Here is a 22,202-nt window from a genome sequence, read left to right on the forward strand (position 1 = left end):
GCAGCAAATAGTGGAAGACAGATACGTTAGGGCTATGATAATTGAGATTAAATGATTTGCGTTCACTGAGCAGTTCCTGTTTCACTACTCTTCTGTGTCATACAGCTTACTTTTCAGAGGCGATGAGTAGTATTTACCTGTTCTTACTGGGCTGCAACCTTGAAGTATAAATTAACGCTCAAACTTTATCCAGATAACTTATAGTTACCGACTGCAAAGCCAGTACGAGAGTATAGATATATATAATTAATATATTCTTCAAATAGACACCAAAGCTGATGGAGGTGCAGCCAGCCAAATCAGTCTCGCTAGGGCAAAGGAAACATGATCGTCTGAAAGTATAGATACATTAAAGAGTGTAAGTAGAAGTATCTAGACGAGGCTGCACCCGTCGAGAAGTAATAACCCCAATAGCATAATCCCCTTCATTCCTGTACTGACCCATGCAAATAGTTACACACGGCTGCTCCGGCATCAACACGATCGATCAGAAATCTAGTGGTGCCCGTGGTGCTCGAGGGGGCTGCAGCCAACAGCGAGAGTACCGCCCTGATTTGGGTTAAGTTATATGCAAGCAATAACAGAATCATAGACTTACTAAGAGGTTGACCTCAGTGCAGCACTGGGGCTCGGAGTCGCAAGAGTCGTCGTAGGCGTGGCCTATTGAGTTTAGTAGGTTGCGGGGATAGCGGTAGCCCCGGTCTAGCTACCCAAGCTCTCAGGGATCAACGTACAGAGAAGACCAATGGAGCCAACAATCTCAGCGGCGTCGATACCGAGGCCGAGGAGGATGGGGTCGACGGTGGACTCGAGAGGAGTGGTGAGGGTACCACAGCACAGAAGAGGAGCAATGCACTCGCTGGTGTCCCGCTTCTGGGCGTTGGCAGCGTCGATCTGGCGAGCAGCATCGTAGACCATAGCAGTGAGCTCCTGCTCGTTGGTGGTGGGAACGGCAGTGGCCAGGGCAGAGCCGGCAAGGGCGACGATAGAGAGAGCAGCGGCGAACTTCATTTCGACGGTTGGGTTTGAAGAAGCGAAGACTCTAAAGATTGATTGCTAAGATGCTAGGCAAATGAGAGACTTTGGTCTTTGAGATTGAGACTGATGCTGTTGGGATTGAAGTTGCTGTGGGGACATCCAGAATCCTTTATATGTACGACCTGGATGGCCGTGATGCAGGACTCAATGCAGAGCTGCTTGAGGGCTTACCTGATCATCATGCCCCTTTCCTGAACAAGCAGGGATGAGCTGCCAGTAATGACAATTTCCAGTATCCTTATCCCGGGATCCAGGAGTAAATCCAGGGTCCGGGATAGAGCTCAGTCTCAATCGACTGACTGTGGTCGGAGAACCCACTCATCTCCCAAAAGAGAGAACTGCAGATCTGTCGCCACGTAAATAAGGCAGTCCGGGCTCTTGGTACCACCCAAAATGGGGTGCATCAAAATCATGACTCTCCAACTGGCCTCGTAGAGGGATGCGATAATGCCTTGATTCCGAGAGAACCAAATAGCTGAGCCTTGGCAAACAGCCGATCAACTCCTGCAGCCTGCAGGAACAGCCTAAAAAAAGCCAATGGGGTTGGAGCATGCGTATTTGATCGATCAAATGTAGTTCGCGGTTTGATACGGATCGGTATGCTGTGATTCGATGGATAACCTCCTAAACAAGCCGACAGAGCGGGCTCGGACGAACCAGAGGCCTCAGCGGGCCAGCCATGGCACTAGAAGGAACAGGGAGGAAACCCAGGGCTCGTTTGATGAGAGCATGCGACAGGGCAGCTGGGTTGTGGTTGGGGTGGATTAAGACCAGTGGTTCCCTTCAACCCGTGAGCCGCGAGATCCTTATCAGTGGAACCTCGTCCAAGTGCGCGGGCTGATCTGGTATCAAATCAGATCGACAAGCAAGGCGAAGATCTCCAGTGTCAGTACTGTTCAAATGCAGTCACTGAGTCAACCATCACAAACTCCGGAGTAACCGTCCAGTGCATACTCCGAGAGCGATGATCACTGGAGGCTAGTCGCCGGAAAAAAAGAAACGAAGCATTAGCTCAAGCCTCCGCCACTAAGGTCTAAGCATGGCTGTGCGGCAATTGCGGTGAATGCACCGGATAGGGGAAGATAGGGACATGCTTATCCTCTGAGAAACAGAAACTGATAAGCTGTGTCTCGAGGGACCAGACGGCAGTGAGCGGTGATCAGGCTGACAGCTCAGAAATCTTTTCCATTAAGCGCGAGATCGTCGTCAGAGGCGCAGCCATATTCTCAAGTTTCCTCATTTCTTGCCCATATCTAGTATGAAGGGATCCCACGTTGAGAATGGCTAGAACCCTTCCTCCATCCGGAGTGCGGAAAAGAGGCAGCATAGGCTAATTGTGATAAGAGTTTCGGCTTTCAGGGAATCCGGTAAGCAGAAAAGGACCTATAGATCGTCATTTTCTCCATTCTCTTCGCGAGATATGAGATGCTTTACGTAAATGAAGGCGCAGTCCTGAGCATGCGTTATCAATGGCATTCAAAGCGAAAGTAGAACCAAGCTATTTGGTTGAACAATATGCTTGACCGCATGGTTCTTCGGGATGGATGCAATAACGGCCGCCTGTCCGTATTAACGTCCAATTCAGGTTCACGAATTTCATTATGGGGGTTGCGCCATCAGGCGTTTCATGTCAGAGGCTCCTTCGACAGCGACGTCTGGTCTGGCCAACTCGTGCAGGTCAAGCGTGCCTTCCTCAAAAGGCGATGTGGCGGTACAATGCCACTAAGCGTAGTGCCAAGTCCACCAGCCACACCACCACTCGCGACACAAAAAATTGCCTTTCTTTGGATTCTCGATATCCCGCCGCCCGTGAGCCCACCGTCTCCAGATTTTCTGAAGGCTTTATCAATTTGTGAGGGGCTTGTTTGAACTACTCAGGTCATTTGAGTTTATTTTTCGTGGTTTAACCAAGAAGATCGAACACCATGGCCCCCATCTCGATCGCAGATATCGTCGCGGCCCTCCCCGCAGAGGACACTTGGGGCCCGGCCACCTCGACGGACAACATGCTTGAGGGTGTCCCTTACGCCCCTTTCTCGAAGGGTGATAAGCTAGGCCGCATGGCCGACTGGACTGGCGACTCCAAGGACCGTGAGCGTGGCGGTCGCCAGGCGTACAACCGCAACTACAGAGGTACGTTTTGAGCTTTCAGAAATCATTGCTAAGCAGGCTCTAACCGATGCTTTAAAATAGATCAGCAAGTATACGGCGCCGGTGCTTCTAGTCTCTTCGCTGTTCAGGTTGCTGAAGATGAATCCTCCTTCTCCGTAGTTGACAACACTCGCACTTCAGCTAAGCGTACCTTTGGTCGGGGCGGTGGTACTGTCTTCCGTGGTCGTGGCCAGCGCGGTGGCCCAGGACAGAGGGGCGGTCGGGCTGGCTTCCAGCGTGTTGGTGCTGGCCGTGGTCAGGGTGGTGACCGCTACTACGACAACCGTGGCGGCCGCGGTAACAGGGGCCGTCGCTTCGGTTGGAAGGACTACGACAAGCCCCAGAGGACCCGGGAGCCTTCGGTCAACATCCGCCCTGACTGGGATATGCTGGAGGAAGTTGACTTCAACCGTCTTTCTAAGCTGAACCTTGTGGCCCCCGAGGGCGAGGATGTCGACACGTACGGCTTCCTCTACTACTACGACCGCTCCTACGACAAGGCCCCGGTCAAGAACGCCGAGCGCCGGCTGCAGTCTCTCGAGCGCCTTGCGTACAATGTTACCACCTCACAAGACCCCGTCATCCAGGAATTGGCCGAGAAAAACGAGGCCACCATCTTCGCTACCTCCGACATTCTTTCCATGCTCATGTGTGCTCCTCGCAGTGTGTACTCGTGGGATATTGTCATCGTCCACCAGGGCAAGAAGATCTACTTTGACAAGCGCGAGGGCTCTTCTCTGGATCTAGTGACTGTCAACGAGAACGCCGCCGATGCGCCCCTCGAGATCGCCGAGTCCTCTGGCAAGCAGGAGTCGATCAACACTCCCAGCGCTCTTGCCATGGAAGCCACAATCATCAACCACAACTTTGCTCTGCAGACCGTTGTGGAGAACAACGCCGCCAAGGTGGACTTCAGCAATGCCAACCCCTTCTACAACGCCGAGGAGGAAACCGAGCCCCTCGCCTCTAAGGGTTACAAGTACCGCCGCTTCGACCTCTCCCTGGAGGGCGATGAGGAGCCTCTCAACTTGGTTGTCCGTGCCGAGATCGATGCTCTCGTTAAGAACCCCGTGAGCGGTGAGGATCAGCAGTTGGTTGTCAAGGCTCTCAACGAGTTTGACAGCAAGGCTCAAGGATCTGGAGGATCTCTCGACTGGCGCAGCAAGTTGTACTCTCAGCGTGGTGCTGTCGTCGCTACTGAGATGAAGAACAACAGCATCAAGCTTGCCCGCTGGACAACGCAGGCCATCCTCGCCAAGGCCGACGGCATGAAGCTTGGTTTCGTGTCTCGTGCCAACCCCCGTTCTGCCGCCGGCCATGTTGTCTTGGGTGTCGCTGGATACAAGCCTCGTGAGTTCGCTGCTCAGATGAACCTCAATTTGGGCAACGGTTGGGGTATCGTCCGCACGATCGTGGACCGCATCCGTGCTCTGGATGCGAACGAAGATGAGGACCAGGTTGTCAAGTACATCTTGGTCAAGGACCCCAACCGTCCTGTCCTTCGTCTCTACAAGATCCCTGCCAACACGTTTGAGGAGGATGATGAGGCCGAGGCTGCTGAGGAGGAGGTCAAGGGTGAGGACGAGGAGGAGGCATGAAGTAATGAATGCTTTTTCGTTGCGAATGATGAGATGCTATGTTTTTAGATTCCTAAGTTTGTGCATATTTAAAAGTACTAGGTCACGAGTTTAAGACGATCTTTTGGACACTGCACACTTTGTAATCGCGTATGCTGGGCATCTCTAAATTCCTCAACCCGTAACCAGCCCTCTGCCGATGTTCGAAGTAGCAACCGTATTTTCTTGCTCAAACCACCGCTTCTGCCAACATCACGTCTCCCATCTCTACTCCCATCTCATGTTGTTTGCTACTTCAACATCTCTTTTCCAATTGACTTCTGGCGCCAAATACAAGGAATGACGTCAAGAGAACGACTCTTCAAATGTGTTGAAACAATCTGTCAATACCGAGATGCCCCTCGGACTCATGGCAACAGGTAAGAGCCGCACAATGCATTTGGCAGACATGTTTCTGAGGTTTTGAACACAATACACCTAAGACTAGGGTGGGAAATGCGGACAATTCCCTGTTGACTCGTTCATAGGCCCCAGCGCAGAACGATTGCTTGACGTCCCATAGGTCTTCGTTGCAATATTTCCGCCTCGCCATTTTTACTTATCCTGCCTAACCGAGACAAATGAAAGCCTTCGCTTGGTACGTATCAAAGGTTCAGAGCCCGTCGGAGAAGGCAAGGATGAAGCGGCTACCGAGCTCAGGCTTCCGATAATGGTCAACCTCTACAAACCCCACACTGCACAAAGAAGTCGAGGACCAGAGCGAATGCACAATAATACGGAGTACGAAATACGAGTTGGCCCTGGTTCCTGTGGTTGAAGGCCTGGCCCCGCCTGCCAACCTCTTACAGCTCTACCTCAGTATCTCTTCTAATCTTCTTCACCGTGGCCCTTTCTGTGGCTTTGCGGGCTTCTTCATCAGAACCCTCAATAAAGTCTATGCGGAAGCAAAAGATGGCCATGACCCCTACTAGCATGTCCCACAAATTGGACGATTGAGTTGGGTCAGGCGATGTTGCCTGTTTGGGTTAACCATGACTCCATATGGGGTATCCGCTACTTCCGGCGTTTCAAGGAGTTGCAAATCTTGCGGCACATGTTCATCCACACCAGGATTTTGATTCTTGAAGGGTCCAAATCTACAGGCCCAGGGTTCAGTGATCTCAGATTAATCTAAATCAGACAGCCATGGCCTCCGCTGCAGCAGTATCGGCGGCACAAAATCTGTAAGATCCGATTTCTAGATCTTGGCCCGTTCCCGGCATTTGACATATCGAACCAATTTGCTGGGAATTGCGGATGATCGATGTTTGTGCTCAACCGACTTTTAGCCCTTCATCTTGCATTCAAACAAGTTCGGCGATACTGCAGCCGCGCTCTACCGGACTCGGTTCTTCCGCTTTGTTGGGTGGTATCGCCGGGCTGATAGCCAATTTTTGGGAGAAACTGAGGGGCTCGGGGAGAAGCCCATGCGCCAAACGCTTATTCCAGATCAGTCCAAACTTTGAAATCCTTGTTTGTGGCCACGCTTGTAAGGCTCGACTTGACACCAAGTCCCACCGTTGCTTCAGACTTGAACGGTCCCAACGTTGTATCCCCGGCAGGATACTCCTTCAGGCAAAGTACAGTTTCACTTTCCAGCACCACGAGGCCGCCGGTAATCAAGCATGGAAACAATCACCTGTTAACAGCCTAAAATCCCAGCATTGATTGATCAATTCGAATCTAAACCGAGGTCCGGCATATCAATCAGAAGGCGCTGTTTCATGATCTGCAGGGCAACGGGGCATACTTCTATTCTTTTTGTAAAACGCCCGGACGAACCATCTCCTCTAGTCGATAGCCCCGTAAGCTTAGGGGACACGTTCGACCCAGATTTGAAATACGGGATCATGAATCATGAATTCATGCCGGCTGTTTTACTGGATCTTGTCGCCGAGGTAGGAAGAATCAGACGGAAACTATATAAAGCTGGACAATCATACCGCTGAAGAAAAAGCCAGCACAGCAGCTCGCAAGCCAGACTTGGGTTCCTCATTGACATCTTCTCTCATTTACTCTTTACGAGTCGCTCTTTATCATTAATCAACATTATGCATTTCAAACTTTTGTCTCTCGCTGCCCTCGCCGGTCTGTCTATTGCCAACCCCGTGGCTCTTGAGGAACGCCAATTGTGTATGTGCCTGTTCCTCCATTTTTTAATGCCGAGATATCGAAGTACTGACCCCATACAGTTGGCTCGAGCGGCAATGACCTTCGAAGCGGAGAATGCAAGCCGGTTACTTTCATCTTCGCGCGTGCCTCCACCGAGCCCGGCCTTCTAGGTATCTCGACCGGTCCGGCGGTCTGCAACGACCTCAAGTCCGGCAATCTCGGCGGCGTGGCCTGCCAGGGTGTTGGACCCAAGTACACAGCTGGATTGGCCGAGAATGCCCTGCCCCAGGGAACCTCCAGCGCGGCCATCAAAGAGGCTCAGGAGCTCTTCGAGATGGCTGTTTCTAAGTGCCCTGATACCCAGATCGTGGCTGGTGGCTATAGGTACGTCTTTACATATAAGTCTCAATGACCGCATGCCGTTGCAAGAACTAACTGGCCATATAGTCAAGGAACGGCTGTTATGCACGGCGCCATCCCCGACCTGTCCGACGAGATCAAGGACAAGATCAAGGGTGTTGTGCTCTTCGGCGACACCCGTAAGACGCAGGACGGCGGCCAGATCAAGAACTTCCCCAAGGACAAGATCAAGATCTACTGCGCTATGGGAGACTTGGTCTGCGATGGAACGCTCATCGTTACTGCCGCGCACTTCACCTACACTATGAACACTGGCGACGCTGCCAAGTTCCTCGAGGGAAAGCTCAGCAGCAACTAAGCGGCCAATTGCCACTAACTTCTGTCGACGGCTAGCTGATTTTTATTGTCGTCCTACGTGGGATATGCTGGTCATATGACATAGAATGAGTTACGCAGGGAAGGTCCTGAGAATGGATCACGAAGGGCACACGGTGAAACTAGATTTACTAGACTATGTTCGCTTGTATATTTGAATTTATATATGATCATGATTACTCTTTCTCCCGTCATTCTTCTGAAGTTATGTTTGACTATATTGCGCAGCCAAGACGGACATCTCGATCTGGACCGTTTACCATAACGGCTATCCTCACCTCCGCTCCACCGTGCTTACCCCCACTTCACTTCACTTCAATTCAATTCAAGTGTAGGGGATCGCTATCTCTTTACCTCCCAATTCAACATATCAATTCGACTACACTAGACAAAACAATGCCTCCAGACTCCCGACCTATCAATGCCACCACCGTCCCGATCCCCGCACCACACTCAAGCCCAAGCCCAAGCCTCGCACCGTCAGAAACCGCCAGCGCCAACACCCAGCCTCAAAGGCCCGACACCTTGAAAGAAAAGCCCCATTCGGCAGGCGAAAAGTCATCCAAGCTCCGCCCCATTACATCGTGCGCTGGTTGTCGTGTACGGAAGGTTAAGGTATGTACCTACTTATCTTACTACGTCTTTCTATTTGGTGGCCGCAAGGATATGTGTTCTTTAGTGGATGCATTTTGATCACTTCGTTTCTATATATAACGTACCTCCTCATTCATTCACCAACCGGGAATCGAAGTATATAGTTATGCCTCCTGCCCTGCCCTGCCCTGCCCTACCCTACCCTACCCTACCCTACCCTACCTATTCTGCCCAGTTCTGTTGAAGCCCCACCATTACCACCATAGTCCTTGACATACCACATCAAACCCCATCACATCCCATTCCCAACCCCTATTACCCAAACCCAAAACCCGCTAACAATCAAAACCAACAGTGCAACAAAGCGCACCCCTGCGCCGCCTGCATCGCCCGAAACCAGCCGGGCGAGTGTACATACGCCAGCACAGACGAAGACCGCTCGGCGATCGCAGCAGCCGATCTGATTGCCGAGTTGAGAGGGGCGAGGAATAAGTTGCAAAACCAAGTTGCAAGGAAAACTGCCCTCACTTCTCAAAATCCTCATGGTTATTCGGGTAGTGGGAGTGGAAGAGGTGGGTTTGAGCGGGTTCAGGATTGGACGGTGGAGGAGGAAGAGGACAAGGAGAGGGAAGCATTAGAGGCGTTCTGGAGTGTTTTGAGGGGTGGTGAGATGGAAGAGGTTAGGGAGGTTGTGGGGAGGATTAGGGCCGGTGAGGAGGTTGGGGATGTGCTTGGGGTTGCAGTTGCAGGGGTTCGAAGGAGTATTCCACATGGAATAGGGACTGGGAGTGTTGAGGCTTGAGGCTTGGGAGATTTGAGGGAACAGGTGGGATGGCTAGACAGCTTAGCTTGGCTTGGTCAAAAATTTCGATATTGATATCCGTTTGGTATATAGTATGAGCGACGTCGTGCTCGGTATATATTGCTTTAAAATCGAGAAGATGTATAGTGATCGATCGAAAGGATAGAAGGAGAAAAGAAAACGCTGGCAAAGCTTTATATATATACAAGTCACGGAATATTAGGAAATGGGGAATCAGGGAATCAGGGAATCAAACGCGTGAAAGAAGAAGAGCAGGCAGGTCATGAATAAATCTCATCGGCAGGCTGGGAGAACGCGCCCTCGATCTTTGACCCCAGGACGCTACTAAAGCAGTCCATGAGCTCAAAGTCTTCTAGCACCGCGCCGAAGCCGTAGCAGCGCACTTTGTTCTCGAGCGTGTCCACGATCAGCTTCACGTCGTCGCGAGTCAACTTGGTGTACATCTCGTGGCTCTTGAGGGCCTGGAGCGCCATGATCGGGGTGACTTGTCCTTCTGTGACTAGCTGCCGGCTGAGATTGAGGAGGGTCGACAGATTGGCGTGCGGAAGGTCGTAGGTCTTATGAGGGTAGGCCTGTTCGCTCGTTGTATTGGCGATGTAGCTCGGTGGTGGACATGTTGCCATCAGAGCGTGACCTGAAAACGGCATTTCTTCGTCGTCTGCTTCATTAACTGCTCGCCGGCAGAGATAGTCCGTGTGTTCTCGACAAGGTGATTCCAGCCTATGTAAGTTAGAACCACTGTATGCAAAGTATAGGTAGGTAACATACGCCAAGATGAAATCAACCTGAAGCTGGGGGTTGTCTTCAAATATACCCCCAACAGCAGCTGGCGGCCGGCGATCAATAGCGGCGAGTGCATCGCACGGCATCATGGAGACTGCCTGGGCGTTTGAAAGGTCTGGTGTAGACGAGAAGTCCACCTTATCTGTCCCAACGGCCTTCGGGCTCATCCCAGATGACGAAACTGTAGTCGGTGGTGTGCTGTAGGTGTGACCTGTCATCGAGGGAACGCCTGTCTGTGATCCAACACTGCCGCCTGCGCCAGGGCTGGAGTGAATCACCGGCATTGGACGCTCGGCTTTGCGACGTTCCAACTCGGCCTCGACGTTGATATTGTGAGCCGCGAGAATCTCCTTCAACATATTGTTCTCTTCCGATACTGAAGTGATCATCTCTCGGTGTTGGTGGACGGCAAGATTGGCAGCTGATATCTCTTGTGTGTATGCTTCCCGCAGCCGTGCCACTTCGCTCTCTAAAGCTCGGATGTATTGCTCCTTGCGCTCACGATGTGTCCTATGAAAATGGATGAGCACCACCGACCTCGAAAAGACAAATTAAGCCATACCTCTGCGCTTGGCGGTTTAGCTCTTGTCGTCTTGTGAGAGCTGGTTTGCTGTCGGGCTTCGGTCCTCTTCGTTTGGCAGGTTGTCCATCTGCGTTAAATTAGCCCACGTCGCACATTTATGCAAGGCAGAACGGACCACGTGTAGTTTTCTTTGTCTGAGCACCACCACTGTTGAAGAACTTGAAGAATTCCGTACTTATTGAGCCTCTCATCGCGGGCGAATCTTGGGCCACTGCGGGAAGGTTAGCGACTAGGGATTGATCACCAACGGCCACGACGGGGTAAAGAGGGGCGAGAGCCAGCAATGCAAGGGGCCGTCATCACTGCGGTCCGTCGAACGGCGATACCCGAAAGACGGGACGGCCGGTAAAGCACTTTCTCGCATGATTGGGCCTTGCTCCCGTCGCAGAACTAGAGAGGGTAATGGTATGACAGGTGGTGTTTTTGCCTTACCAGGTGAAGCACTGTGCCCCATACTTTGCCGATTCATTGCATCCATCGCATCCAGATTTAGGCGTATAGGCCCACTACTGACGGAAGTCATGATGGCGGTGTTGTAGATGGCGAGGAAGGGGAGAAAGGGTGGAATGCGACCGGTAGGATCGAGAGCGATGAGAGGCGAACGCAGCAATTAGGGAGAGGCGCGGTACTCGAAAAAATGTTTCTGGGGACGACGTAATATTCTACAGATCAAAAAGCTGTCAGCCTCGAAATAAAAGAACTTGAAACATGTGGGTTCCCATCGTCCAAGCGTCTGGCCGTTAGGAACTCAGGATCGATCAATATACGCACCCGCTAAGCCAGAACACGGGCCCTTTCCCCTTCGCAAGGGTAACAAAGAAAGTCAAGGCCGCAGAAGATGCAGACGTAGTCAAAGCAACCGTCGTCAACAGGCCAGCGGCAGGGTTAAGTGGAGGTTCAGGGTAGATTGCAAGAGTCGCAACGAAGAGCAGCAAAGGTAGAAACTTCAAGGTTGGACTTGGAAGACGAGCGCGGCGTTATAATTAATGATCGAGGTCAGCCCAGCGGGTGGTCCCAGTCCCAGTTCCCCGAATTGCACCCAAAAGCACGGCAGAGCACTGGGTCCCTGCGGCGTTCTTCAGGACCCAGTTGTCTGGCTTCGATAGAATCTCGATGAGATGGCTTGGCTAGCGACGATTTCGACGGATTAGCCCGGTTATTCCCGTCGATTGGGCGTGAGAGGCTTTGGATGGACTGATCCTCTGCCGCCCGCTAGTCCGTAGCGCGAAGGGAGAACAAAGCGAAGAACGAGGCAAAAGTACTACACCGTCACTGAGTCAAGAGTTGAGAACGGGCAAGATTGCGATTAGTTGAGTGGTGATGGGAGGACGAAGAGGGGCGAGTCAGCGTAGACGATCACGGATCAACTGCGACGATGAACCAAGTTTGGGTCCAGATACCCCGTGGAGTCGCATTTGCCGCCTCGGCCTGTCTATAAACGAGTGGCTGAGTGCACGATGATTCTAAAATTGACGAGTCCGTCAATAATATTTTTAAAGAGTATCTATCAGGATCTTTTCTTGACATGCTACGAACCAGGTTATGCCGAGGTCATGCCCTAGAGAGAGAAAAAGCAATGATGCTATCGCCAGTGAAGGCGCGTACAAAACCCCAGCAGATCCAATACTTCACGCATCCATGACCCTCCAAGGCATTTGTTGGGGCTAGAGGAAACGGAAGAAACCCACAAACCCTAATAATTTCTTCTTGGGTGATCACAACACCCGCGCGGGGCCTTCTTTGAAGAAACTCCTTTTCTCCTGGAAAGAACGTTCTTATCTCGTCTATAATATAGACGTGCCCAAATGATGGACAATTGGCTTGCAGCGGGTAAAGCCCCGTAAGCTATTCCGCATCTTCTCTGCCAGTACAGGAAGCGATGACGGTGCTTGCAGCTGTTAGCTCCACCGAGCCCTCTCGTCTTCGAACGACGTCAACGGCTACCTTTGGTACTCCGTAGTGGCGTAGATAGGTAAAAAGGAAGTCTAAGTCCACGTCTTATTCTGAGTGTATCTGAATATGCTGTCTCGACGCTGTGAGTGATGTAGACCTGGAAGAATTGGCATTTGGATTGGTCACCCTGCCTTGTCCGTAGGTAATGAAGATCTCTCGACTCATCGGAGCCTGGACTCAGTCTAACGCACCCGGCGTGTCGCCCCTGCCGTGGTCACAACGGTCGAGAGCCACAGTGCTGTCAGCTGTCAGAACTCATATAGATACCCGCCGATGCGTTTCTTTCGTCCTTGCGAACTTTCATGATGCTTCGTATAAGAAAATGCGAGAATACGCAGCAGCACTCGGTAAGTGCATACTAGATAGCGCCATAGGCGAATCAAGGCTAGCTCCAAAAGCAAAATGTCATTGGGCTCGACGACCAATCTCAGGCTAGCACCTGTTTGTTACTCATTACTTAGTTGGGGGTTTCGCGCCATTCCAGGGACCGAAAAGAGACTCACTAAACAGGTGGAGCAACCGCACTATTTCACACGCTCGTAGGGTCATGAGCATTTGTCTTCCTCAGATTCTCTGCTCTTTTCTGTCGTGGACTCTAGAGCAAGGATAGTAACCAAATCATCAGCTCATCATTCAGGAGGTCATCACAGTGCGCATGAACATCGATGGGTTCGCGGGTGGGCGAGAATCCTCCATGAGAGTCTCGATCATGACCAGGACACCAATGAGAGCAGGCGAAGTCGACAAGAACGGGCAGCGGATGAAAGTTGAAGCCTTAGCGGGTGATCGTCGCAGTCGATGGAAATGAATTCCAAATCACTGCGGGCAGATCTCGATTGAACGGACTCCTCCGAACTTCCAAAAGTAAGCATAACAATAAGATAGGTAAGCCAAGAGAGAATCACTGCTCTTGTTTCGGGAAGAGCCGAGGCCTGCTTACTCTGGAGGATGCGAGAAGCTCAGACCTTTCTCAACTGGGTTGTTGATTCATTGATTATTGACACGGTGTGGTTGAGAACTGAGAGGTGAATCGCGATCCTCAGGCACACTGCACGACCCAAGCGGGGAGTCACGCCCCTCCGGAGTTCCCGAGGTTTCACTCTGACTGTTTCACTGTTGACAGCGTGCGGACCCAGAGGCGGATTGTGAACTCCGGCTTCAATTCACTTTATCATATATCCATATACTATATACCATGATCATCCGCTAAAATAATGAACATTCACACATGAACAAATCGGAAATTCTCGTTCACATCTCTGCCCCCAGCGGCGCCGTCGATGACGCCCGCTATCGCGCTCAGGTCAAGGCCATCTTGAATTTCCAGGCCCACTCCCGTGAGACCATCACGCTGAGGACCGGCGAACCTGAACATCACGAAGCAAATCCAAACACATCACCGGGTCCACGACTTCTGCAGCCAACTGGCACTATCGATCAGCCGCCCCCAGTCCCAGCGCTTCCAGTTCCATCACACCGGGTCCCCAAACGACATGCCTCCCAGAAAGACTCGCTTGAGTCTCCTGTTAGTTGTATCCCGGACTCGCAGCCATCAGTACAGCCAGTTCTTGCGGCTGAAAACTTGAGCCTGCTGCCGGAGATCAATCATTATTCTCCTACTATTCCTTCCAAGCGACCTCGAGTAAGGTCTCCGCCACCCCTTGATCTTTCTCGTGAGCGTGATGAAGTACGACATGATGGAACAGAGGACAGCAAAGCCATCTCTACACATGTCACTGCCAGCCCTATCACCGCCAACGACCCTTCAGGAAAGGAAGAAAAGCAAACACATACAGCACCACCAGAAGAAAAGCCAAGTCCATCAGCATCAGCCTTCTTTTCCCTCTCCCTTCCCATAGAGATCAAACCACCCCCTCCCCCAATCTCACAGTCTCCGTTCACAACTCACATCACACCAACCCTTGAGATGCTAACAAAGCGTCTCAAATCAAACCGAACCTACAACCCCACTACTCAAACCAGGGCCCTTGATCCCCTCGAACGGGGATACTGGTACCTCCGCTTCACTTTGGTCTCCCGTGCCTCGGGGCCAGAGCCAGGCTCAGAGACAGGACCCAAAACCAAGCCCTCGAGTCCCACATCCTGGGACATCGCCCTCTTCACCAAATTCAGGACCTTCCTTACAAATTTCATCTCAAAAGAAGGCCGAGCTGGCTGGGGTGTCTGGTGTATCTTCGAAGATGAGACACAGATACAGAACCCTCAAGAAGCAGCCGCGGACAGAGGCATAGGCACAGGCACAGGTATAAACACAGATAAATCTGTATCAACAGAACACCCCGAATCCAAGGAACTCCAATCCCAACCCCTCTCCTTAAAAGTCTACGCCTGGGGTGAAATCGCCTGCCATATATACCTCCTCCTCTTCCTAGCAAGCGACCGCCGGGTGCGCACAATGGGCGCGCAGTGGCGTGATGCGCGTGATGCGGTGGTTATTCAGATGCCATAGGTGGGTGCATTCCGTCCATCTCCATTGTTGTTCATTCAGAGAGAACTAGCCTCATTGGACCCTTGGACTACCTACTTTCGACTCGAGTCCGCGTCTAGGGACAAGAATGAATGTATATAGCATGTAGTCTTGTATATAACTTACGACTCTGTCGAAATTGGAACTGATTTAAATACTGTATTGTATGAACAATTGGAAGTTGAAACTAAACTCCATTAACCCAAGCTAGCTCGAGCTCTTAAGTCTGTACGTACTGCTTTGGAGAAAAAAATTAAGGAAAAGAAAATTATGTATGTATGGTACATTCATCTGCGATTGAGATCCCTGTCTGTCTGTTTTCAGTGCTGGGTCTGGGCGGAAAGAAGACGCACGGAAGATAGAATAAGATGTAAAATGTATGGTTGTAATACAACGGTGGAGAATTGCTTGAGCTAATAGAGTCGAAAATGTAGACAACGACGAAGAGAGAAAAAAAAAAATAAAAATAAAAAAAAGAACAGTTCAGAACTCAGAAGCTAGTCTTTTGCGCGCCTTAGAAGAGACTGAAATCGCCGGGCAGATTGAACGGTACAAACAAAGAGCGGGAAAGAAATAAGAAACGGAAGACGAGAAACGGAAAATGAATGCTGAGGCTGATCCGGTTTGATCCCGGTATACAGAGATTGCTTGTGCTTAATTCAGGGAAGAATTGTCTAGCAGTGCTGGCCGGTTGAAGCCGAAGGGAAGGTTTGCTTTGAAAATGATTGACGGGCTCGAAAGATCAATTGAGAGCCTACGAACTGTTTAGTAGTTCAACTCGCCACTCCCCGCGCCGCCAACGGCATCGAGATCCTCGTAGCTCTTCAAGCTACGGCCCTGAACGGCTTCGCGCGGCCCCATGGCTTGCTGAGCAGGGCCAACATCGAGGAATCCACCCGCACCAGCGAAAGCTGCGGCAGCGGGATGGCCAGCGGGAATGTAGGGAGCGCCTGCAGCCGGCGGGGGACGACCACCGGGCCCGTGCATACCGGGCATGCCACGGCCTGGGCTTAGGCGGCCAGCGCCCTGTCCATGCCGGTTGCCACGTCGGTCGTAGGGTCCGGATCGGTTGTTGAAGCGACCTCCTCCACGACGCATGACGCCGGGTTGGTGCAGAGGATGGTCGGCCATGCCATTCGCAGCCCAGGAGGATTGATTGCTCATTCCGATGAAGCCTGGAAGACCTCCTGGCACTCCTTGGAAGCCAGGGGGAACGTTCGGTCCGTTGGCGACGTAGGGAGGCATTGCCGCTAAGCTGAATCCACGAGGAGTGCCGGTCTGATTCTGGCCAGAGTTAAGTGGGAAGTGGCCATTGCTATTGGCGTCTGAGCGCGAAGGTGCGATGCGGGCAGGGTCGAGAACATAAGCGTTGACCAAGGAGAGCTGGTGGGAAGGATTAGCTTGAGCAATATCAGGTCAAAGTCAATATCAACTTACATCATTCTTGACTCGCTCGTACCAATCCGCATGCCGTTTTTCAATGTGCTTGCGCCAGAAGTTCTCCGCCTTAAACAATTTGGTACACTCGGGTACCTTGCACCGGTACTTCGACTCATCCTCCTGCTTGACATGTTTTTGCAATTCCTCTTCTAAGGCCTCGTCAACAGGCTTTCCACCAAGTCTGATAATGTCCACGCTTTCTGGCTCGAGGAGCTGCAGGAGTTTGTCCTCAAATGTCTTGACCCAATTAAAAGCACGCTGAAGTTGCTGCTCTGATTTGGAGGTAAATTTGTGGGAGCGTTTCTCTTTCTCGCTGGGGGGTGCTTGCTCCTCTCCTTCTTCACTGGGGTCTCTCTTCTTAACGGGGAAAGGTTGTCCAAGAGCGCTGGCTCTAGCGACAGCCTTTGCCTGTGTGGTGAGACCGGTTCGCGGGCGACGAAGATGCCCGCCAGGGCATTTCCGGGTCAGCTCATGAAGGGAGTCGCACTCGAAAACGCAGAAGAAGCAAAAGTTATAGACCCTGCGGAGGTATTCCACCATCAAATCCAATTTCTTCTTCTTTGAAAGGAGTTCTTCATCATCGATATCATCGTCTGTCCATTCTTCCTGCTCCTCGCCTTCCTCAGCCTCGCCTTCATCAATATCGTCTGTGTCAAAGTCGGGCTTCCCTCTCTTGACACTGACAGGCCCAGTGACTGGCGGCTGTAGCCAGCCCTTCCCGCGAAGCTCTTCAACGCGGTCTTCAACCTTGGCATATCCATCGACACCGCGACCCATCTCAGAGTCAAGCTTTGAGACTAGTCTCCTAGCCAGCTCGAGGTCGCGGTCAACACGGTCAGGCGAAGAGAATAAATCCCAAAGCGCCTTCTTTCGGAGATGAGAAGGCGGTGCGTGAACACCAACATGACAGACGAAATCCCCATGGACTGGGTCATGGATTGTCTTGTCGTTGGTCGCCTCAAGAGCCTTTTCAGCGACGCTAACAGTCCCTGACCCATTGGCTTCGTTGTCTTGGTCCATCTCCTCTCCCTCTTCCTCACGCCCGTCTCCTCTCTCGACAACTGTATGTTCTGAGGCAGGGTGCAGCATAATCCATCCCATCCGGTGATACTTCTTTGACGGGTTCGGATCGCTCAAGCTGAGCCATTTGAAGCCACCATCATGTTCTCCTAGATGTTCCTTGCAGAACTCCTCAATCTTTTCACGGCTAACGTTTGGTGCTAACGTCTTGATGAGCAAGGCCGGTTGAGATAAGGCTTCATCACGCAATTCACCGCCCCTGGCTGGAAGCAAGTCCAAAACACCAAGCGTCTCGCCAACAGCTGTCGTTTCGCCTTCCTCTTTCTCTATCACACCGCCAGCGCCATCGCTTTCGCTCTTGTAAATGCCCTCCAATGTGAAGTCATCAAAGAGACCTCCTTCGAGGTCGCGCTCCCATTGCTGATAAGCACCCACACGGAAGTCCATAAGTGACCGACGAAGAGGATCTCGCACTTCAGGAACGTATCGCTCTTTGAACCATTCCTCGTTCTTATGGTGCTGGACAAACGTCCTGGCCATTTTGACCTGAAGATCTACTTTGTAGGTGTCGTACGCTGCCTGGATCTGGGCTCTTTCCCTGTCCCTGTCTTCACGTGCTTCACGTTCTCCTTTCACACGGTCGGATGGCCGGCGTCCACCATGTTTTGCGCGTTCCTTCTCTTCTTTGATAGATTGCTCAGCTCGCCACCATTCCGCAAACCAATTGAACCCAACTTGAAAGTCAAGGTTTAGGGGATTCGGTAAAGGGTTAGATGGAATCGGTCGCTTTCCTCCGTCCTGTCCCGGCACATAGCGGTCAATATTCGCAGCCATTGGCGAAGGAGGGCGTCGGCGGTCTTCACGTTCTCGAGCGGTGTGTTCGCGCGAAGCGGAGTAGTAGTCATCCCGGGATGCTCTGCGATCTGAAGGTTCGTACCGATCGATCATGACCGGAGAGCGCGAGCGCCCGCGTCCGCGCCGCCGGTCTTGGGATACTATGTTAAGGGACTAGTTAGCCGGTATTAGTTTGAAATCAGTTGGGAAAGCAGCTCACCAGGAGATCTGCGTCTATACGAATCAATTGACGCCCGGGACATATATGGGTCTCCTCCATCGCGGCTCCTCCCCGGTGATCCGTAAGTATCGAGCGAATCCATCGTTAACAGGAATCGCGATGCCGGACTTCAATTGCAGGTTAGTACCCAAGCACTCCAGAACGGTTGTGTTATGCGAACGTCGGCGACAATATTCCGAGTGGCAGTTTTGCGATTCTGGTAAGAGAAAGAGGGCGAGAGATAGGCTAGAACCTGAGACCATCACATTAGAGGATGTTCTTGAAGATCGTTTGATGAACTGTGTTCATCTGATCGTTGGGTGCAAGGGGCGGAAGGTAGGTAAGAGGAAGAGCGACGACCGCAAAGCGTCAGAAGAGTAAATCGAAAAGATGCCCATGGCGGCATTAGGAATAAATGAGGTATAAAAGACAAGACGCTCATGAGAGCCAGAAGAAAGAGAGCAAGTAGTGAGGACAAAGTGACAAGAATCCGGAGGTCTCGAGGGCCACGGACGGCACGACAATGCACTGATGACTCCAAGGAGGCGGACGAGAGAGAGTATAAGAAGAACAGCAGCTAGCGAAAATATTGAAGAGTATAGCTGGGTCAAGAATGATAGAATGGCTGGGCTATTTCGAGTGAAAGTGACAAGTCTGGCAGGGCAGGGGAAGCAGAGAGACAAGGGCGGGTAATGATGACTCGGGAGAACGCAATGAGGATTTGAGCAAAGGCAGGCAACCTACAAGAAGCCTTGAAAGAGAATGAAAGTTGTCGAATCAATCTCTAAAAAGTCCAGTCCGACAAAAGTCAGATGGAGTGACAGTTAAAAGCAGAGAGATCAACGGGAGCAAGAGGAGAGAATCCGATCATTGGAAGTTCCAGAGCCTGAGCTGATGGGAGAGCTAGGCCCAGGCTGGATTAGCGTTGTTTGACCCCGGCTGGTTAGGCATTGGAACTGCACTGCTTGGGGATGGCAGGTCACGGGACACCGCCGGCAACACCACCCTGACTCTGGTTACTGTGTAGTACGGTCCTCCGTGAGGAAATGTTTGCACTGATGAGGCTCTAAAAATGCCTATAGAAGCTCATGTGCAGCACCTAGAGATTAGTAGGACAAGGGCTCATAGTCTAGGGTAAGTGGTTTACGACAAACCAAAATGTATATTCACTCTCGCAGCACGACGCCCACTTGTATCCGAAGATATGTTTGTTGAGCACCCCAATAGATATGTCAAACAAGGCATACAACTCGGGGCCATATTATCACTCTCGCCACAAAAGCCCTAGCCACTACAAAACTAGTCTCCAATCAGCTACGTTGAAAACACTTGTAGTCATTTCAAGAATAGCCCAACTCAATTCAATGTACTATACAACGACAACAAGAAAACGAAGGGGAATCATTAGATTAAAACATGAAACCAACGCATCAAGAACAAATCCACAGAACAACAAATCCTCATCCCAACCAAAAGGAGCCTGGTCGAACGAACACTAAGATCCCAAGCGAAATCGAACTCGCGCAAGACAAAGGAATCATCATGACAATTTCCCTCTAGTAGAACCTCCTTCTATACCTCATACGACCGGAACAACATGATAATAACCAAATAAGAGACAGTACAAGGAAAAGACGCGATGCCACACAGGGGTAGCACCTACGATGCCCGCGAGGGCGAGAGTAGTATCAGCGATATATCTGCATTTCAATACCAAGCCGGTTACGAGGCTCGGTCCAAGTACAGAAAATGATAGGGGGTATCGGCCATGTCACCCAACCAGGAATCAAGCTCATCCACCACGCTAAGAGAAAACAAAAAAAGAAAAAGAGTAAAACCATCAACACATGATACATGCAATCGTCAGCCGAGGGGGCTGATAATCGTGGAGAATGTGATATCGGACTTCATCGAGGCATAACAATATAAACAGGGATAGTGAAACGACAGGGGGAAAGATACAAATTTCTATGGACGAAATCCACAGTAGATGGCAGAATCAGAGAGGCGGATTGTTGAACGTTCAACCATCCTCATCCGAAGGCAAACCGGATTCCTGGTCACTGTCATCGGCAGTGGTACTAGGCTTCCGCGCACCGGTCTTTGTTTTCTTAGCCGAGTTGGAATTGTCATTACTCAAATCGTTCGCTTTGCGTTTTTGGGAGGGAGAAGAGTTGTCACTGAGCGATTTCGGTGCGTTCGGATCCGCATTCTCCTGGCCCATACCGAGTCCTTTCTTCTCCATGGCCGCCACTTCATCTGCAGTAAGGAAGCGACCACCGGGGCCGCGAGGACGTCGCATGGCATGATTGTGGCGCGACTCATGGAGATAGGGCTTGCGACCTTTGGAGGTAAGTCGTAACTGCTCTTCCAACTTTTGCCGGGCAACGCGTCGCTTCAAGATGCGGTGGAATTGTTTCGCATTCACGTACAGCGGAGACTCTTCAGCACCACTAGGGACCATATCCGGTGAAGCTTGAGTCTGCTGGACAGGGTGTTGAGGAGGCGGCATCGGAGGAGCTACCGAAGGTCTACCGACGTGATTGAGGACGGGCTGGGCGTTCTGCACGTGTGGGCTACCAACGTGGCTCATACGACGCTGCTGCATTTGGGCGGTTGGAGTAAGCGGCACCTGCGAACCCATCGGCGGTATCTGACCAGGCATTTGAGGCGGTGACCGGGGATTCCTGTCAGCCTTTACCGGTACTCCTGCCATGCGTGGCGAGCCGCGCGGGCCTGGTTGCATCTGACCAGCCATCGAGTCACCATGTACAGGGTAAAATTGTCCGGAAGCTGCCGCAGTTGCCATGGCAGCAGCCTGGGCGGGGGATACGCCATAAGGTTGCGGCGGAATAGCTGTTGTGACGCCATATGACTGCGGAAAGTTCATCTGCTGGTGCATCGCGCCTGGGGCATTTTGCGCCTGCTGATAATGCGATTGTGCTGGGACGACAGGGGAGGCCTGATGGGTTGAATGGGTTTGTTGCATGTGTGCTTGAGGGTTGGTCGGGGACGTCATTGATCCCACAGCTGGCCCGGCGTTCTGCGGCGCCGTCTGATAGGGACCGGTAATATGAGCAGATGGGTGCGGATGTTGGCCATGTTGTTGTTGATATTGTGGGGAGTATTCCATGGTAAAGTCGCGGCGGAGAGACGCGTCCGTCACGCTTCCTAGTTAGTCTTGTTAGTGAATCTCAACTGTCAGGAACCGGCCAACCAGATCCAATAGGTAGTGATAAAGGTGGATGATTGGTAGATAGATGTCCCAGTAAGATAGAGAGACAGAAAAGCGCGGCAGTATGATAGGATATAAAAACTGTGCCGCTTTAAGGTAATCGGGAAGGCTGGGGGGCAGTTACAGAGCAGGCGCCGCTTGTAACTTATGATTTGTAGATCAAATGTGCAAGGACTGCAGACGGTAGTTAGCTAGTGGACTTGGAGCGCAGGAGCGAACGGTCACTGGATCAACTGGTGGGGTTGAATGGGGTCAGAGTGCGCTTGACTTGGGCGCTTACCTTTGATTCCGTTCGCACGTCCTCTTGAGCTTCTCAACTTCCAGGGTCAATAAGATCAGTCCGAGGAGATGCTTGTTCCACAAATTCACTTCTAGCAAGATCTTTCGGAGGGTCCGCCTTTTTTTTACATTCACCTCGAAGTGTAACGTGGTTGGGCTCGGATGCAGCTAGCCAGGGTGCCCTCGACTAGGCTCGTCCTCGATGTGTTGTCAGACAAAGCGCGATCGCTTGATGGAAACGCACTACTGCTTATCGCCGCCACAAAGATGAACAGGCGAAAGGCCGGGGACGTGGGAG

At 51.6% G+C, this 22,202-nt stretch overlaps 9 protein-coding genes across 9 annotated transcripts; 5 read left to right on the forward strand and 4 right to left on the reverse strand.

Annotated features, from left to right (window-relative positions):
• Nucleotides 1-495: 495 nt before the first annotated feature.
• BDV17DRAFT_292943 (hydrophobin family protein) lies at nt 496-1,011 on the reverse strand (the record flags this gene model as incomplete). Its single annotated transcript, XM_073762476.1, has 3 exons — nt 496-549; nt 599-660; nt 735-1,011. 3 exons carry the CDS (start codon nt 1,009-1,011, stop codon nt 496-498), a joined length of 393 nt encoding a protein of 130 aa, XP_073613889.1.
• Nucleotides 1,012-2,819: 1,808 nt separating this feature from the next.
• BDV17DRAFT_136395 (eukaryotic translation initiation factor 3 subunit D) lies at nt 2,820-4,915 on the forward strand. The gene is made up of 2 exons (XM_073754222.1): nt 2,820-3,171; nt 3,232-4,915. The coding sequence occupies exons 1-2, from the start codon at nt 2,964-2,966 to the stop codon at nt 4,785-4,787; spliced, it is 1,764 nt and encodes a 587-aa protein (XP_073613890.1). The 5' UTR covers nt 2,820-2,963; the 3' UTR covers nt 4,788-4,915.
• Nucleotides 4,916-6,856: 1,941 nt separating this feature from the next.
• Nucleotides 6,857-7,635, forward strand: BDV17DRAFT_282878 (cutinase family protein; the record flags this gene model as incomplete). Its single annotated transcript, XM_073760270.1, has 3 exons — nt 6,857-6,938; nt 6,998-7,301; nt 7,365-7,635. The coding sequence occupies 3 exons, from the start codon at nt 6,857-6,859 to the stop codon at nt 7,633-7,635; spliced, it is 657 nt and encodes a 218-aa protein (XP_073613891.1).
• A 413-nt stretch (nt 7,636-8,048) lies between these two features.
• Nucleotides 8,049-9,048, forward strand: BDV17DRAFT_292946 (Zn(II)2Cys6 transcription factor domain-containing protein; the record flags this gene model as incomplete). Its single annotated transcript, XM_073762477.1, has 2 exons — nt 8,049-8,267; nt 8,602-9,048. The coding sequence occupies 2 exons, from the start codon at nt 8,049-8,051 to the stop codon at nt 9,046-9,048; spliced, it is 666 nt and encodes a 221-aa protein (XP_073613892.1).
• A 281-nt stretch (nt 9,049-9,329) lies between these two features.
• flbB lies at nt 9,330-10,958 on the reverse strand (the record flags this gene model as incomplete). Its single annotated transcript, XM_073760271.1, has 5 exons — nt 9,330-9,789; nt 9,838-10,362; nt 10,415-10,502; nt 10,551-10,646; nt 10,868-10,958. 5 exons carry the CDS (start codon nt 10,956-10,958, stop codon nt 9,330-9,332), a joined length of 1,260 nt encoding a protein of 419 aa, XP_073613893.1.
• Nucleotides 10,959-11,859: 901 nt separating this feature from the next.
• BDV17DRAFT_268016 (uncharacterized protein) lies at nt 11,860-13,454 on the forward strand. Its single transcript, XM_073758426.1, has 4 exons — nt 11,860-12,457; nt 12,515-12,827; nt 12,892-13,243; nt 13,329-13,454. Exon 2 carries the CDS (start codon nt 12,534-12,536, stop codon nt 12,822-12,824), a length of 291 nt encoding a protein of 96 aa, XP_073613894.1. The 5' UTR covers nt 11,860-12,457; nt 12,515-12,533; the 3' UTR covers nt 12,825-12,827; nt 12,892-13,243; nt 13,329-13,454.
• A 13-nt stretch (nt 13,455-13,467) lies between these two features.
• BDV17DRAFT_268019 (uncharacterized protein) lies at nt 13,468-14,957 on the forward strand. Its single transcript, XM_073758427.1, has one exon. The coding sequence runs from the start codon at nt 13,617-13,619 to the stop codon at nt 14,856-14,858; it is 1,242 nt and encodes a 413-aa protein (XP_073613895.1). The 5' UTR covers nt 13,468-13,616; the 3' UTR covers nt 14,859-14,957.
• A 684-nt stretch (nt 14,958-15,641) lies between these two features.
• Nucleotides 15,642-18,493, reverse strand: BDV17DRAFT_282880 (putative arsenite resistance protein Ars2; the record flags this gene model as incomplete). The annotated part of the gene is made up of 3 exons (XM_073760272.1): nt 15,642-16,259; nt 16,314-18,331; nt 18,391-18,493. 3 exons carry the CDS (start codon nt 18,491-18,493, stop codon nt 15,642-15,644), a joined length of 2,739 nt encoding a protein of 912 aa, XP_073613896.1.
• A 1,920-nt stretch (nt 18,494-20,413) lies between these two features.
• Nucleotides 20,414-21,523, reverse strand: hapB (transcription activator HAP2; the record flags this gene model as incomplete). Its single annotated transcript, XM_073762478.1, has 1 exon — nt 20,414-21,523. The coding sequence occupies one exon, from the start codon at nt 21,521-21,523 to the stop codon at nt 20,414-20,416; it is 1,110 nt and encodes a 369-aa protein (XP_073613897.1).
• Between the last annotated feature and the right edge of the window lie 679 nt (nt 21,524-22,202).

This window comes from Aspergillus undulatus, assembly GCF_047715775.1.
Source record: "Aspergillus undulatus strain CBS 261.88 unplaced genomic scaffold BDV17scaffold_37, whole genome shotgun sequence".
Taxonomy (NCBI): Eukaryota; Fungi; Ascomycota; class Eurotiomycetes; order Eurotiales; family Aspergillaceae; genus Aspergillus; species Aspergillus undulatus.

Bases quoted from the DNA above. Each gene is read 5' to 3' on its own strand.
- BDV17DRAFT_136395 (XM_073754222.1), top strand. From the start codon at position 2,964: ATGGCCCCCATCTCGATCGCAGATATCGTCGCGGCCCTCCCCGCAGAG. The intron at 3,172-3,231 runs GTACGTTTTGAG...GCTTTAAAATAG, and splicing joins GTACAACCGCAACTACAGAG to ATCAGCAAGTATACGGCGCC.
- BDV17DRAFT_268016 (XM_073758426.1), top strand. From the start codon at position 12,534: ATGAAGATCTCTCGACTCATCGGAGCCTGGACTCAGTCTAACGCACCC.
- BDV17DRAFT_268019 (XM_073758427.1), top strand. From the start codon at position 13,617: ATGAACAAATCGGAAATTCTCGTTCACATCTCTGCCCCCAGCGGCGCC.